General features: G+C 47.2%; 1 protein-coding gene across 4 annotated transcripts in view; it reads right to left on the bottom strand.

Moving 5' to 3' along the window:
* Window positions 1-16,952, bottom strand: part of PABIR2 (PABIR family member 2) — a 252,688-nt gene that overhangs the window by 113,899 nt on the left and 121,837 nt on the right. For all 4 annotated transcript variants that reach the window (XM_086918677.1, XM_086918679.1, XM_086918680.1 and 1 more), the window contains one exon: window positions 13,792-13,848. In XM_086918677.1, the coding sequence (XP_086774803.1) occupies window positions 13,792-13,848 (57 nt within the window). The remainder of the gene's footprint in view (window positions 1-13,791; window positions 13,849-16,952) is intronic.

The following is a 16,952-nucleotide window of genomic DNA, read 5'->3' as shown; positions in this document are numbered from 1 at the left end:
GAGTGAAATTAAATTCTGCAATTTCAGGATCAGAATGTTACTAATAATAGAGCTATCCCGGTACCTATATTAAATAGCACCTCCGCCTTTTGTGTACAGGGAATGGGCACATTTCAGTGGGAACAAGTCGTAATTACACACCTTTAGTAGTCCTCCGTTGTTAACACCTCCAAATGTTTATTTTGTGTGTGGTGAGAATGCTTACACATGGCTCCCCCGGGGATGGACAGGTCGCTGTTATTTATCTTTTCTTTATCCACCCGTCTACATAGCCCCCTCTAATGATCATGAAGACCATAGGTTAGATGAACAAAGTTTGCCTGTGATACGAGATAAACGGGAATTGGATACATCCGAGATAGATCAGACCGATACCCCTGAACAGCACTTTATTGACATTGTAAAAGGAGTATTTCCTATTTGGGGGCCCATCATCACTAGTAAAGAAGTAAGGCGCCTATCGAGTAGTTGAGACAGTTACAAATACCACCGCTGGCATACTAACCAATTTGACTGTGGAGCTTCAGGCTATGAGACTAGTTGCCCTTCAAAATCGTATGGTGCTAGATGTTATCTTTGCAGATCGAGGAGGAGCTTGCCGCGTGATCGGCAGCTCCTGTTGCGTGTATATCCCCGACTTCGCCCCTTCTGTCCATTTGGCCATTCAAAAATTGCATCGTTTAGCTTCTGAAATACATGCAGACACATGTACCTGGTCCCTTTCTGGATGGTTTTGGGGTTTATTGTCTACCTTGGGTTGGAAGATCTTGATGGTGTTAGCTGGGATAGCAGGCGTTATCTTTACCCGTTGTCTCTGCGTACACTGTGGACCTGACTGTTCTTACTGTGCATCCAAATTAACGTCCTCTGACAGAGCCATCCTCGACTAAAGTCAAACACCAAATGGTCCAACAAGAAATACAAGAGATGATGCTGATTGACAAGGGTATTTTTGAGGACCGATTTCCTTAAATTAGCTACATCATGCTAAAAGGGTGGTTCTGAGGGATGAAATCGATTTCATACATTTATATTAATCTTTTGTGTTAGCACAATGTATCTATATTTACATGTATATTATAGAACACATTAATTAGCTATGCCAATACAGGAACTTCCTTTTGTGTCCTGTCCTACATTTCTGAACAGCTGAATACATACTATTCTTTCTTTCTCTGAGGCCCAAGGTCACATCTGGTTTCAGAGTGATAAGCGCATTCCTAGAGGCACCGTACTTGTGCTCCTAGGCACTGAGACGAAAGGGAGTCACCCCTCCTGACCCTCCCCAATAATAGCAGAAGCAGACTTCTAAATGAGCTTTGTGTGCCATATAAGGTATTTCCCTTTCACTCCTGTGCCTACCAGTATTTTTCCATGTACGGTGATCTCATGTAATGCAATGAAAGTATACATGCCATGTATTGCAAATGCTACTTACCAGTATGCATCTGTTCTTGGCATGTAGGGCTGCTGACATTCATATCTGTGCATAGATCGCCGCCTAGTGTTGGGTCCAGATGATTGCACATTGTTGTCCTGGAAGAGTCTTCGAAATATCACGAGATAGGTGGCTCCTCCCCTGGACTACAGTGCGCATGGGCATCGCCTCCATCCCCAGATTGTTTTTAGCCATTGGCAGAGATGGAGTGAAGAATGTGAGTGATGACCATGCTATGAGCATATATATATACATATGAATGAATACTGCAGCTGCTACAGGCGCCGGGGAGGAGGGTGGGCGATATGAATGTCAGCAGCCCTACATGCCAAGAACAGATGCATACTGGTAAGTAGCATTTGCAGTTCGAGGCATGTGGGCTGCTGAATTCATATCTGTGCATAGAATACATAGCAGTCCCTCCATTAGCGGCGGCCGCCCGTGCCAGCTGCAGCAGTCTGAAAAAGTGTTTTGAGAACAGCCTGACCAACAGCTGCCTGCTGTTTGGAATGCACGTCTACACAGTAGTGTTTAGTGAAAGTATGTGTGGTAGACCATGTGGCTGCTCTACAGATATCTTCTAAGGGAATGTTACCTAGGAAAGCCATAGAGGCCCTTAATTTCCTGGTGGAATGGGCCCTCGGTGGGATAGTGAGAATGCGCTTAGCTTTAGCGTAACAGATCTGAATGCATTTCACGATCCACCTAGCGATCCCCGCTTTGGAGATAGCGTTTCCCTTGTGGTGTGTGGCAAAAGCAACAAAAAGCTGCTTGGTTTTGCGAAAATCTTTTGTCCTGTCTACATAGTACATCAAGGCTCTCTTAACGTCAAGGGTGTGGAGCATCCGCTCCGCCAGCGTCTCTGGGTTTTGGAAAAACACCGGCAACTCAATTGTCTGGTTTATATGGAATTGAGATACAACCTTGGGTAAGAATTTAGGGTTAGTGCGGAGCACAACCCTGTTAGCATGCACCTGGAAGAAAGGTTCTTGAATGGTGAGCGCCTGCAGCTCGCTAACCCTCCGTAGCGATGTAATTGCTACTAAGAACGCAACCTTCCAAGTTAGAAACTGAAGCTCACAAGAGTGCAGTGGCTCGAAGGGAGGACCCACCAGCCTTGTAAGAACCACATTGAGGTTCCATTCCGGAGCTGGTGGTGTCCGTGGTGGAATGACCCTTTTGAGTCCTTCCAGAAAGGCCTTGATAGCAGGGACCTTAAAGAGTGACAGGTGTTGCCTATTCTGGAGGTATGCCGCCATAGCAGACAGGTGAATGCGGATGGAAGAGTACGCTAAATTGCATTGATACAGGTGAAACAGGTAACAAATGATGTTTTGAATGGAAGCATCCAGCGGGTCAATATTGTGGTTAACACAGTAGATGACAAACCTCTTCCATTTGGCCGCATAGCAGGCTCTAGTAGTGGGCTTTCTTGCCTCCCGAATGATGTCCATGCAATCGGGGGGAAGATTGAGATAGCCAAACTCTAGGACTTCAGGAGCCAGATCGCCAGGTTGAGCTGCTGCGGGTCTGGGTGCTGAATGTCGCCATGGTTCTGTGTCAGAAGGCTGGGGGTGAGATGAAGCCTTTGATGCGGTACCACGGAGAGTTCCAGAAACGTGGTGTACCATGGTTGGCGAGCCCACGTTGGAGCAACCAGGATGAGAGTCATCGAGTGCTGCCTGAGCTTGAATGCCACCAGCGGTATCAGAGGTGCTGGGGGAAAAGCGTACGCAAATCTGCCTGACCAGTTCATCCACATCGCATTGCCCTGTGATTGCGGGTGTGGGAATCTGGCGGCAAAGCTTTGCATTTTGCGTTCTCCCTTGTGGCGAACAGGTCTATCTCTGGATGACCCCACTTTTGGAAGTACGGTTGGAGTACTGATGGATGTATCTCCCACTCGTGCATTTGATGGCTGTGCCTGCTGAGCAGATCCGCCATCTGATTGTCCTTTCCCGGGAGATGCTCTGCCATGAGGAAGATGTTCCTCTGAATGGCCCACTTCCCAGACCCCCCAGGATATAGCGGCATGGATTAGCAAATTTAGCGGCACAAAAATGGAAATTTAGCGGCACAAATATGGAAATTTAGCGGCAATTTAGCGGCATTTTATTTGGCGGTTTTTCCTACAACAAACACAGATATCTTCGTTTTTTTAGTTGTTTAACAACATGAAACTATGTATTTTTGGTTTATTTACAATGTAGACACTTTGTTTGGCTTCAAGGCTGCATATAGGACATAAACTAATGAATAAATGCCCCAAAGCAATCCCCCCAGGGCCCGCCGCTGAAAAGGGCCCTCTCTCAGTATAATTTTAGGTTTGTGAATAGGGGAAAAACCATCCATACATCCATCCTCCCTTCCTTCCATCCACCCATCATTCATCCACCCACCTTTTCACACATCCATCATTCATCCATGCAACCTTTTATCCATTCATCCATCCATCTACCCTTTCATCTTCCCATCCTTCATCCACCCACCCTTTCATCCTCCCAGCCATACATCCATCCTTCACCTATCCACCCTTTCATCCATCCACCCACCCTTTCATCCATCCATCTACCCATCATTCATCCCCCCCACCTTTTCACACATCCATCCATCCATCATTCATCCATCCACCCTTTCATCCATCCATCCTTCATCTGACCACCCTTTCATTCTTCCATCCATACATCTATCCTTCACCAATCTATCCTTCATCCATCCACCCTTTCATCCTCCCATCCATACATACATCCATCCTTCATCCATCCACCCTTTCATCCTCTCATCCATCCATACATCCATCCTTCATCCATCCACCCTTTCATCCATACATCCATCATTCATCCATCCACCCTTTCATCCATCCATTCACCCATCATTCATCCACCCATCTTTTTACATATCCATCCATCCATCATTCATCCATCCACCCACCCTTTCATCCATCCTTCATCCGTCCACCCTTTCATTCTTCCATCCATACATCTATCCTTCACCAATCTATCCTTCATCCATCCACCCTTTCATCCTTCCATCCATCATTCATCCATCCACCCTTTCATCCATCCATCCATTCACCCTTCATTCATTCACCCATCTTTTTACACATCCATCCATCATTCATCCACCCTTTCATCCATCCATTCTTCCGTCCACCCTTTCATTCTTCCACCCATACATCTATCCTTCACCAATCTATCCTTTATCCATCCACCCTTTCATCCTTCCATCCATCCATCATTCATCCATCCACCCTTTCATTCATCCATCCACTCATCATTCATCCACCCACCTTTTCACACATCTATCCATCCTTCAGCCTTTCATCCATCCATCCACCCATCATTCATCCACCCACCTTTTCTGTGCCTCTCTCAATGGGGGGGGGGGGGGGGGGGGGGGGGGGAATCAGTATCTCTCTGCGTCGTCTTCCTTCTTCTTTCCCACTCATGGGAGGGCATCTCTGTGCCTCCCTGCTGGGGGCGGGGGACGTGTCACGGGACCCACAGCTCCAGGTGTGCAACATCCATTGAGCTCAAAAGGCTACACTACAGCCACTCCCCCCCCCAGCTCCCCTCGGCTCGTGTATGTGAGATGCATTTCTAATTATACAAAAAGCAGACAAACAATACATATGAATGAAGAATATAACATAACTCTATTGTCATAGCCATCTTTCTGATGCCCATGCTGTGAGGCAGCATTCTTGGAAAACGTAGCATCTCCCGTTGAAGATTTCTATCATTTTCCGTTAGTCTTCTAAGACATGCATTTTGTCTCTAATCTTGTCTCAATAATGGAAATGCATATAATACAATTTTTTTTTGTTAAAGGCATTTTTTATACTGCGGAGAAGTTACTAATACCTTGTTCGCGCATTTGTTGTCTTGAAGAGGCTCGGTTGTAAAAAGAGACCTGGTGTCAACCCTCATTAACTGAGATCTGATTTTATTAGCATGGTTTGTTCGATAGAAGATTTCGTAAATTTAATCTGTATAGTTTGTGCTCTGTAGTGCAGTTGTAGTGTTGGTTAACAGCCCGTTTCCCTCTTTTCAGAGTCGGGGAAGATAAGGCTCCAAGAGTTGTGGCTTACATCGACTGTCCTGATCGCCCGAGGTTAATTATTCCAGCCCTAGGCAGAGAGGTCAAAGAAAGGGTGAAACACAAAGACTCATTAACAAGTGAAAGGTCTGTTAAAAGACCTATTAAGTACTCGGCTGCGGGTGGCAGCTAAAAAACAGACTGTCTCTGTGTCCCCGGGAAGCTGCTGACACACACGAGTGGGGAGGGGCGCACAGCCAATTAAAGGCATTGTTTGTTTTGCAGTCTCCCGCCGGTAGAGACACTTTTTTCTAAATTTCGCGGCCAATATGGTTATTATCGCGGCCATCGCGGTAGTCTGCCGATTTCGCGATTTTTTCGTGAATCGCGAAATCGCGATAAACTGGAGGGTCTGACTTCCACATGCTCTGAGCCAGATGAGACAGCTGCGGAGAGTGTGTGCCTCCCTGCTTCTGAATGTAGTACATGGCCGTCATGTTGTCCGTCCGGATCAACACGACTTTGTTGCACAGATGTACTTTGAACGCCTTTAAGGCCATGAAGATTGCCATCAGTTCCAACACATTGATGTGCATCTTCCTTTGCTGTAGTGTCCAGAGTCCCTGCACTGTGTACTGGAGTACATGCGCTCCCCATCCCTGGAGAGAGGCGTCCGTTGTCAGGATAATCTGTGGCACAGGCTCTTGGAATGGTCGGCCCTTGCAAAGGTTTTGTGGATTCCACCAATGCAGAGAGTTGTATGCCCGACCGCTCACCAACACTAGGTCTGTCAGTTGCCCATGAGCCTGAGTCCACTGACGTGCAAGGCACTCCTGAAGCGGACGCATATGTAGTCTCGCGTGCGGGACAATGGAGATGCAGGAGGCCATCATGCCTATCAACTGCATGAACACCTTCGCTGGAAGCGAGTGCTGAGGTCTGAATCGTTGGATAGGCGTCTGGATACTGGCGATTCTCACTGAATTTGGCTGCGCAGTGGCAGTCAGAGTATTGATTGTCGCGCCCAGATACTGTCGCACGTGGGCGGGCTGGAGATGGGACTTTGGGTAGTTCAGAGAGAATCCCAGATCGTGCAGGAGATGAATGGTGCGTGACACGTGGTCGACACACTGCTGTTCTGTCTTTGCTTGAATGAGCCAGTCGTCCAAGTAGGGGTAGACGTGGACGTTCTGGCGACGGAGATGCGCCGCCACAGTCGCTAGGCACTTTGTAAATACCCTTGGTGCCGTGGTGACCCCGAACGGCAGAACCCTGAACTGGTAATGCTGGTCTTGAATCGTGAATCTGAGATACTTCCTGTGGGAAGGATGCAGGGGGATATGAAAATATGCATCTTTCAGATCCAGCGTAGCCAGGAAGTCCCCTTGCTGAAGCAGAGGGAGTACTTGCTGCAACGTGAGCATATGGAAGTGCTCCGAGAGAATGTACCAGTTGAGGGGCCTGATGTCCAGGATGGGCCTGAGGGATCCGTCCTTTTTGGGAATTAGGAAATACAGGGAGTAAACCCCTGTTCCCCTTTCCTGCAATGGAACGAGCTCTATTGCCCCTTTTTGCAGCATGACTAGAACTTCCTGCTGCAACAAGGTCAAGTGCTCGCCGGACATAGGACGGCTCCTTGGGGGTATGTTTGGTGGAATGGAAGTAAGTTCCAGACAGTAACCGTACTGGATAAGAGACTTGACCCACCTGTCCGTGGTGATGGATCTCCACGCGGGCAGGAACTGCTGGAGTCTCCCCCCGACCGGTGTTGTATGGTCGGGGGGCAGTGACAAGACGTCACTGCTTGTTGGCGGTGGTGGACCTGGAGCTGTTGTTTCCACGTCCCCTGCCCTTGACGTTATTGCCTCTGTAGCCACCTCTACCCTTGTTGTTGTACGAGGTCTGGGTGTTACTTTTGTAATACTGTGTGGACTGCGATGCCTGACCCCTTGAGGTGCCTCTGGAATTGGAGCGGCGAAAGGAACCACTCCGAAACTGCTGAGACTGGAGGGCCCCCATAGACTTGGCAGTGTCCGTATCTTTTTTCATTTTTTCCAGCGTCGCATCCACCTCAGGGCCAAACAGGTGGTCAGGATTAACTGTTTGGTTCAGTATTGTCGTTTGAATATCGGGCTTGAACCCTGAAATTCTAAGCCAAGCATGCCGTCTAAGCAACACACTGGTCTTGATTGCCCTGGAGGCTGTATCGGCCACATCCAGCGCACATTTTATGGATGCGTTTGTGATGAGCTTTCCTTCCTGAATCAGCATTTCCCCTGCCTCCTTGTACTGGTCAGGCAAGTGTTGCAGTAGTGATTCTAAGGTGTCGTAATGAGCCCTATCATAGCGTGCAAGTAGGGCCTGTGTGTTTGAGATTCTCCAAATATTAGCTGCCTGTGCAGCAATTCGTTTCCCGGAGGCCTCGAAGATTTTGGACTCTTTGTCTGGGGGAGGAGCGTCACCAGTGGTCTGCGAGTTCGCCCTCTTCCGAGCGTTGGATACAACCAACGAGTCCAGTGGCAAGTGTCCCTTGATGTATGTAGGATCCGAGGGCGCTGCCTTATATTTTTTGTCAATGCGAGGGTTGACGACACGCGCCCGGGTGGGCTCCTTGAAGACCTCCGTTGCGTGTTTAAGCACCCCCTTAAGCATTGGCAGTGTTTTGACTGACTTTTCAGCCACTGAGAAAGTGTCAAATAAAAAGTCCACATCCACAGGGTCCGAGTGCAGCTCGACATCGTGGTTAGCCGCAGCTCTCTCGATCAGAGCGTTGAAGGCCGCTGAGTCCTCCGTCGGTGACGTTTTGGCCGCAAAAAGTTGCGTGTCCTGGCCCGACTGCGGGTCCTCCGCGTCGCCTCCGGCCGACCAAGGTTCGTGCTCCTCCTCCGGATCCGAGTACGCCGGATAGTTGTACTCGGCATCTTCCTCGTCAGCATCGCCTGCGGCGGAATGCGTCGGCGAGTGTCCTAGGGCTTGTGGAGACATAGGTTCTATCGGGGCCGAAGTTTCCGCAGAGTCCCTCTTATTTTTGAGAGGGATCCGAAAATGTTCCAACACCGGCTCAGTGGTGATTTTTCTCTTGAGGAGAGACAGTTTCCCAGTATTGGCGTCGATGATGACCTCTCGACGCTCCTCCTCAGCAAGCGGCTGGAGCCGAAGCTTCGACACCACTAAGGCTGCTTTCGGTGTCAATACCTCCTTCGAGGGCCCGCTATGTTTCGGCGCGAAAGCCTTCGGCGTCGACTTTGGCGGCAGGGTAAAACGGATAGGCGTTTGCGCCTTCGCAGGCTTCGGCGTGTGCTTAGGCGCCACAGTGTCCTGATCAGGAACCACATTGTCCTTCCGTATCCGCTGCAGGGATTCCGCCACCTTCTTTGTTAAGGCAGGAGAGGGCTTGACCGGCTCGAGCGATCTCCCCGAGTCGGGAGTCGGATCGATGGCAGGCACCTTCTTCGGGGCCGACACCTCACGCGCCTTGTCCCCAAGGGCCGGCGCCGGCCGTGCCCGGGTCGCGTCGTCGCCCTGACGCTTCTTCGGAGCCGTCTTCGGGTCCTCGACCCCCTTCGGCGCCGACGCAGCCGCGTCGGTCGACTTCGCCTTCGGCGCCGACCCCGAGGGCTTCGGGTCGGCCATCTTGGCGTGGCTCTTCAAGTCGGCCATCTTGAATTTTTTGGAAGTTGACGCCTCCAGAACCTTCTGCCCCAGCGCAACTTTCACTTTCGGTTTCGAAACCGAGGGAGCGTGACCAGATGGCTTCACTTTCGTTTTCTTCAACGGGAGTGGCGCCTCAGAAATGTCCGTGACCGGGCCCGGAGGCGGGGACGTAGGACTTATAAGCAGATCTTGGGTAAGGCCCGAAGGCGATCCCTCGACCCGGGCCGTATGAAGGGGATTGACCCCTGAGTCTGGTTGAGGATGCTCCTCCTCCGAGCTATCCCCTACGGTGGCAATAGCCCGATCGTCGTCCCCTACCTCGTCGGCGACTTCGTCAAAGTCCTCATCACCCGCGTCGTAGGCATCCCCTTCGGACGCGGGACTAGATTCCGAACCTTGTACGTCGTCTTCGTCTCCAACAGATTCTTGGAATATGTCGTCTGGTGGGGGCGCCGCGGTAGCCGAGAACTTGGCCTGGAGCCTATTGGCCCGACGAATCTTGAGAGTTTTCTTGCACCGGAATTTCGAACACGCCATGCAGCTGTCTTCGTTATGGTCCGGTGACAAGCAGGTATTGCACACGGGGTGCACGTCGAGGTGTGAATATTTGGAGTTACACACCGGGCACTTCTTAAACGGTGTCCGCTCCATAGCAGAAGTGTAGTGTAGGCCCGTCCGCGCCGAAAGCACGCGGAAGGGTAGCAAGAGTTCGGAGCTGAGAGTCAGACAAGAAACCCGAACGCAACTATACCGACGCTCAGCCTAAAGACCTTCTGGTCTCGAGTAGAAGTTGAACAACTATCGGTTCCGACAGAGGGAACCGAAACACATCCGAACCCAATGGCGGAAAAAAACAATCTGGGGATGGAGGCGATGCCCATGCGCACTGTAGTCCAGGGGAGGAGCCACCTATCTCGTGATACTTCGAAGACTCTTCCAGGACAACAATGTGCAATCATCCGGACCCAACACTAGGCGGCGATCTATGCACAGATATGAATTCAGCAGCCCACATGCCTCGAACTGAGTGTGAATCGGCAGTCTTCTTCACGCACTAGCTGGGTGACGTTGGAGGGGCTCCTCTATAGAGTATTGGTTGTCTAAAACGATTGACTTTTTCTTCACTGCCAACTGATTGATTATTTGGTAAGACGATAAGAGGGGCTATTGGTAGGTATAGCTCCTTGGATTATTTTTGTAATATGTCAGAAGTGCCCCCTGTAGACCTACCAGACTCTGGTGTCCTTGCTGACTGGTTTCTGCCAGCCTGCCACCAGAGACGCTGTTCTGACCTCCTAGGATGAGAGCCTTTGCTCTCAGGAGACCCAGAAAAAAGCCTATCCAGGAAGAGGGTGTATTGTAGGCACTTTTTTAAAGTGAAAAGTATATATATTTAAAACTTACTTGCCTAAATGATTTTTGCTCGGATGCCTAAACATATATAAAGATACTTTATATTTTTATAAATTGGTGTGGATCTCCTGCTTGAGTCCTGTGCGTCATTTATTAATCATTGTGTGCATTTGCAACGGTCTTGCCCTCCTCTGTGCCCAAGCCTAAGGCTGCTTGACAACATTACCCCGATAGAGCATTTTGGGATTGCTCAGAGCCCTTGTCCACTAGCAAGAGAACCCTTGGACTCTTTACACAGTATATCAGATTTTTGATATATCACATAAAAAGCCAGCTTCCTACACCCCCCCCCCCCTAACTGCAGACAAGATTCTATTACACAACATCGCACTACCACCACTTTAGAAACCCTTTGGGAGCCCCCATACAGCACTTGGCTGCCTAGCTTGACTCCAGGCTGTGTTGGTGACAATTGCCAACATTGAGGCTCCGGTCATACAAATCCTTTTGCGCCTTAGAAGTACCAGCGTTGCTGCCACAACAGTCACTAGAATGCCACACTCACCCCACATGCTTACTGAAGGCCTTTTTTTGCTGTTTGGACAGATGGTACTTAGCCTCCTGTTCCTTGTGTTGCACTTCACATACCTTATCATTTAGGTTTTAAAGTTGTTGTGTTTATTGAACTGGAGAACTAATCCTCGAATGCCTGGCTGGACACAAACATTCTAAAAGTCGCCTCTCTACACATTTGGCGGGAGACCTCTGACAGGTCCTTACACACACTCATACACTTTCACCAAGACACAACTATATAAATATCATTGTTTCCTGGAACATTTGAGTAATGCATAACATGCACCAGCATTGCAAAATCTTCGTCTTACCTAAACGAAGAAGGATCTACATTGCGCTCCCACAGGAGGCTCTTATCAAACTATTTTTTAATTACACGTCCACGGCCTATACACATATGCGACTGGACAGAATAGTTTGTTTGTCCACGCTCAGTCCAGCAGTCTCCTCCTTTGATTACCTAGATAGGGACCTTTTGGATAACAGCCCACTACTGATTCACCTCACATGGAATAAACCATCTTCCCTTATCCCGCATGGTAACTGTAACCTACGACTTCAGAAGGCCCCGCCTTTCGAGGCTTGCTAGCAGAGAAAATACTAGAGTCCTTTGATCACAATAATAGGACAGTCTCTTCCCAGATTCTAGAATGGGAGGCGTTCAATGTTGTGATTTATGGCTAGGGCACCCAGGCAGATGTGGGCAGCTGTAGTGGGATATGGCCAGAGTATACTGCTACTGAAAAGCAACTGGTAGATGACCAGTCACTCAGAGGCACCCTAATTCAATTGCATGTAGAAGAGGCAGCTTGGATCAAGCGCCTGCTCTGCTTAAATTATTCTGATGTAATGGCCAAGACGCATACCAAAGGTGGGGGGGGGGGGAAGAGTCTGGCAGTCTTCATGTGTGGATAGTAACCTTCTACACGAAGCAGGTCACAATCACTGTCCTGCAGCAGGTGGACCGAGAACTACATTATTCATAGCAGCACTCCGAAAACTGTTTGCTAATTTTATCAATTCCTGTATAGAAGGCTGGGCCAAGTCCTCCTGGATGATGACCGGTTTTTCTTAGATGACCTCCCACTACATAAAATATCCCCAGAGTTAAAGGCCCCTATAATGGCTCAAGATATTGGGGGAGCGATTGCCACAATGGCTGGCGGGAAATCTCTGGATACGGATAGCCTCCTTATTGAATTTCAGACGTATGCTTCCTCTCTTGCGCCTAAGCCACCCAACATATATGTGACAGCTCTAACTGCTGGGCGACTCCCATTATCCCTCCACGAAGCCTTTCTGGTCTCAATATTAAAACCTGGAAGGGTTTCCACCCAAAAGGTTTCTTATTTGCCTACAGCTACTTTTTAACACAGATTATAGCCTGCTCAGAGAAATCCTGGCTGACCCTGTAGAACAAGCACTACCGCAGTTAAACCATGCCAACAAGATGGCTTTGCCCCCGGAAGGAGTACTTCCCTCAATATCAGATGATTGCATTGAGTTATGGAGTCTGTCCAGCTAGGTGGGCCCTGGGCTGCCTGCCTGGGTCTGGAGCAAGCATTTTGACACCTTGAGATGTGACTATTTATTTCAAGTTTTGACTACATTCAGCATAGAATCCAGCTAACTCCAGCTATTACGCTTACTGGATAATGAGACCAGTTAAAGGGGATGACATCAGCTCCTATTGTGGTGCACAGGGGTATTAGGCAGGGATACCGCCTTCTTTTTTGCTCTAGACATTGACTTGCCATTCAGTCCCAGGTATTGAGGGGGTTGCGGGGAATCCCACTATCTGACCGTAGCAAAGCAAACTCACTTTACAAAGAAAATGTGCTTTTCTACTTGAAGGAAGTGTCAGAGACAAATCTACAGTATCGCAGTTGCTCACAGAGGTGAGTGAGCACTTTGGCCTCAGAGTTCACTTGGAAAAATTGTGTTTGTTCCATTTATGCCATGTCCTGGAGCCAATGTAGCTAGACTTCGGAGAGGTTCCCACTGTCATTTAAGTCTTCCATTATGAAAAAAAACGTTTAGACAGCAACCTGACTAAAGCAGTGGTTGCCCTCAGTGTCCAAGTGGCTATCTAGATAATGTCCCCTTTGTCGGTTATGGGCTGCATATCGGATCCCAAAATGGTTAAGTTGCCTCAAGTTCTATAGTACTTGACCAACATCCTTGTGTTCCTTTTCCAAAGTTGTTTTTGGGAACTGGACTCTTTCTTGAAGAGCTAATTCTGCATAATTCATGCGGGCTGACAATCAAATGCAATTAACTCTGGAATTAAACCCCCAAGTAATCCCTTACACATCTCCCATTGATAGTCCTGCCAAGTTTTGCTCAGAGAATGTTCTTGACAAAATCTATCCTTCCCAATGCCCCAGTAATACCCCAAACTTGTGCTTCCTAAATAGGCAGAATATCTAGATGAACAAGCATTGCAATTCTGGGAACAAGCAGGTTTAACCCCTGTGGGAGACCACTTCTAAAATGGGCAGCTTATATAATTTCTAGCCCTTCATGAGGGTTAGGTTTTGATACATGGGTGGGTACAACACACCTCACATAATAAAGGATGCATAGTGGACATCAAAACTGATGTGCACAAGTTTCTTGTATACTATTGGCACTGGTGGTCATCTGGTTAGCCTACTTGAATCTCATGCAGATTTAACTTTGAAAGGAACACTGACAAATACTGTATTAAAGGAAAATTAATAACAACGTACCCTTTTGAGCTGATAAAGTCTGCTGCTGGGAATGTGAATCGGAGAAGATGACGGCAACTGTAAAGAAATGAAAAAAAGAATGAAAACACTTCACAAAACAGCAAAGCGCAAACATAGCCAGTGCCAAGCATCTAACCAACATTACTTTGCCTCTGGCGTGGTCCGTTTGTTCTGTCAGCATTCAAAGTACCAGAACTGGAGTACAGGAGAGGTAGAGCCAGCCATTCCAGCTCAAGTCCAAATCATTTTTTAATTTCCATCATACTCCTCCATCACCTTGAGTCACACATTTCTGATTCTCCACCAGCAATCTCACCAAGGACAATTCTTCACTCAAACAGAATTTTGTTTGATTTATGAGGCCTTTCCACCTTTGCTGCACATGCCTTGACACTCGAAATACATAACACCCCATGCACCTGAAGTTCAGGCACAAACATTTGAAACAAATACCCACTTCCCTTCTACATAACCAGATCCTCAAATGAACACTTCAGTCAAGTGCAAATATAATTGGTTTAAAAGCTGCGCTCACGCTCATTCTTTCCCTAGAAAAAAGTGACAGACTTACTAACTCTGGCAATGCTCCAAATACAAGGCCCTACTCAAACTACCATAGTATTTGGTACAGTACCTACCTACCACATGCAAAGTATATTAAAGTTCAAAATGCTTGGATGCCTAAGCTTAGTTACCACTCCCAGACCACCTTGTGCAGCATTTAGATGCCGGTTCATCAGCCTGTAGACCCACTCCTTCTGCAATGACTCACTGGAGACATCAAAAATGCTGCATCCCTCCTAGAATTCAAGAGGTCCTAAAGACATGACAACTGGCCTACCAAATCTCACCTAAGTCCTCAGCAATCCCTTTCAGCAAAAGGGCACATTTAACTAAAGTTCCATATGTAATATACTCCTTTGCTCTCGAACTAGGTTTCTGCTCTACAAACACCGATACATACAATGAACATTGTCATTTCAGTTCATACTGAGCAATTTAAGGCAAGTTTCACAGAAAGGTCTCAAGGCGCCAACTAAAAGGCTATAGGAATGGAATAAAAAGGGAGAGCAAAAACTAGAACTTGTTCATATTGCCAATTATTTGGGTTTAAAAAGGAGCAATTATTTGGTACGGCGGGTGGGTGGAGTACAGCACGTACAATAGATTTTCTACCGTCAAAGGTGATTTTTAAAGATGGAATGTCATTCCATGTTTCCATGGCGGGATGAAGATAATGGCCCCTCTAGGGATAGGACAGAGAAAGATAATTAAAATGCTATGGATGTGTGTAGCTTTATAGACAAGAGCAAGTCATGTAGTCTTGTCAGTAGGCGTTGGAATCAGCAGGTGTCGGAATAACTAGTGCAGCTGAATTTAGGGGGAAAAATCTTTAAGGGAAGTGTTGCACCATTCTATGAAGGAGTTGCAACAGTTTAGTTTTGGGGAGAGTAGAGACTGAGTGTCAGTCAAATGGTGCTTGAAAGGAAACTACAAATGCAGTCCATGGTTAAATTATACATCAACATTTGAAAAATGATATTGGACACAAAGGGGAAGGGAGGACACACAACAACTCAAACATTTAGCGTTTTCTTGAACGAAAAATAATTGGAGAAAGACCCATTATTTTTAGAACTCCGTTTTGGTACATTTAACACATTTGAATTAATCTACGCTTGAACAGAGTTGAGAATAAATATTCCCAGCAAAGCAAGCTGACTCCATCAATTATCTTGTTAGCCCAAATTTAGTACAACAGCATTAGCAATAATGGGAAAATCCGCATATGAAGCTCTGAGCACATTGTCAACACCGAATAATAATACAGGAAAGAGAATGGATCCTGGGGGCGGAGGGCTCACAAGGTTTAAAGGTTAAGGTAATTGGGAAAGAAGTGTCACCTGCTGTGACTTGTACGAACTGGTTTAGTAGATAGGATGCAACGGATGAGCGCTTGGTCAGATACCTCATCAACAGATTGGCTTGTGAAACACAAATTGGTTGAGGTTTTTTACTTGGATTTTCTTATGACCAAATTAAGAACATAGTCTAGTGAATTAAATACACAGTGAATTAAATACACAGTGAGTTTTTACAGAAAAAAAAAACCACAATGGAGTGCGCCTCTACAACTTTGTTTGAAGTTGGCCTAATAAATGTTTCTCAAATACTTTAAAAAGACCTTGAACAATGTTTAGGTTGCAGGAGAGTGTGTTTCAGCCAGGCTGATGGCGGTGTTGGCTTCAAGAAAGCAAGGTGAACATCAGTCCAGTAGAGTCAGTTGGCTTGAACAGATATTGTCCATTATCATAGAGGAAGGATTCTTTTACATAGTAGGAGCAAATTATCCATTTTGGTACCATTCGGTCAAGAAAACAAGGCAGGTTTTTTTTGTAATTTAGAGACAATTGCATGAATCACTGGGAATGAAAATATATTGTAAAAGTGTTATGCATCCAAGGCCTTTGAAATCACCATTGAAATCCTCTGAAGTCACAGAACAGTGTGACACCAGTAATGAAGAAAAGGTAGGGGGGGGGGGGGGTGGGAAGCCACCCGGGCAAAAAGCACGTCTGGAAACCTTTTTTCAGAGTGGAACAGTCTTTGGTTTAATCATTCAGAAAGAGGAATGGATTTAAGATGTGAACCCTTCTAAGTCTACAGGGAATTATGGAAATGGTACACATGGTTGATAATGTAATTGGTAAATCCCGCAAAAGAAAGGTCTTTCATAAAAGAGTAAAATAAAGTGTTGGGGAGAGGAAAAAAAAGAGAAGAGAAAGAGAGCAAGAGACAGAGAAAGAGCGAGAGAAAGAAAGGGAGCGAAAGAGAGAAAAACAAACACACACACGTGCGAACACAAGATGTTTGTCTACACCATTCACAACCTCCCAGCCCAAATACCATAACAATTACACTACTCTGTTAGTACACATTAAACACTCACACTAGCCATACATATACAGCATGCACACAATCACTAGGGTCACGAGCATGCAGACATAATTGCGGTAGCACACAAACACACACACAGGACACAGAGCCAATCTCTTGAGGGAATGAAAAAAGGGGGGGGGGATCGTGTCGGGGTTTGGCAGGTGACATCTTGGCAATCACCTCCCAGCAAACGTTTGATTTCCTAATGGAGGGTAGTGGGC

Source organism: Lissotriton vulgaris, chromosome 4_1, assembly GCF_964263255.1.
Source record: "Lissotriton vulgaris chromosome 4_1, aLisVul1.2, whole genome shotgun sequence".
Classification (NCBI taxonomy): domain Eukaryota; kingdom Metazoa; phylum Chordata; class Amphibia; order Caudata; family Salamandridae; genus Lissotriton; species Lissotriton vulgaris.
This window is presented reverse-complemented; position numbering and strand designations above follow the sequence as displayed.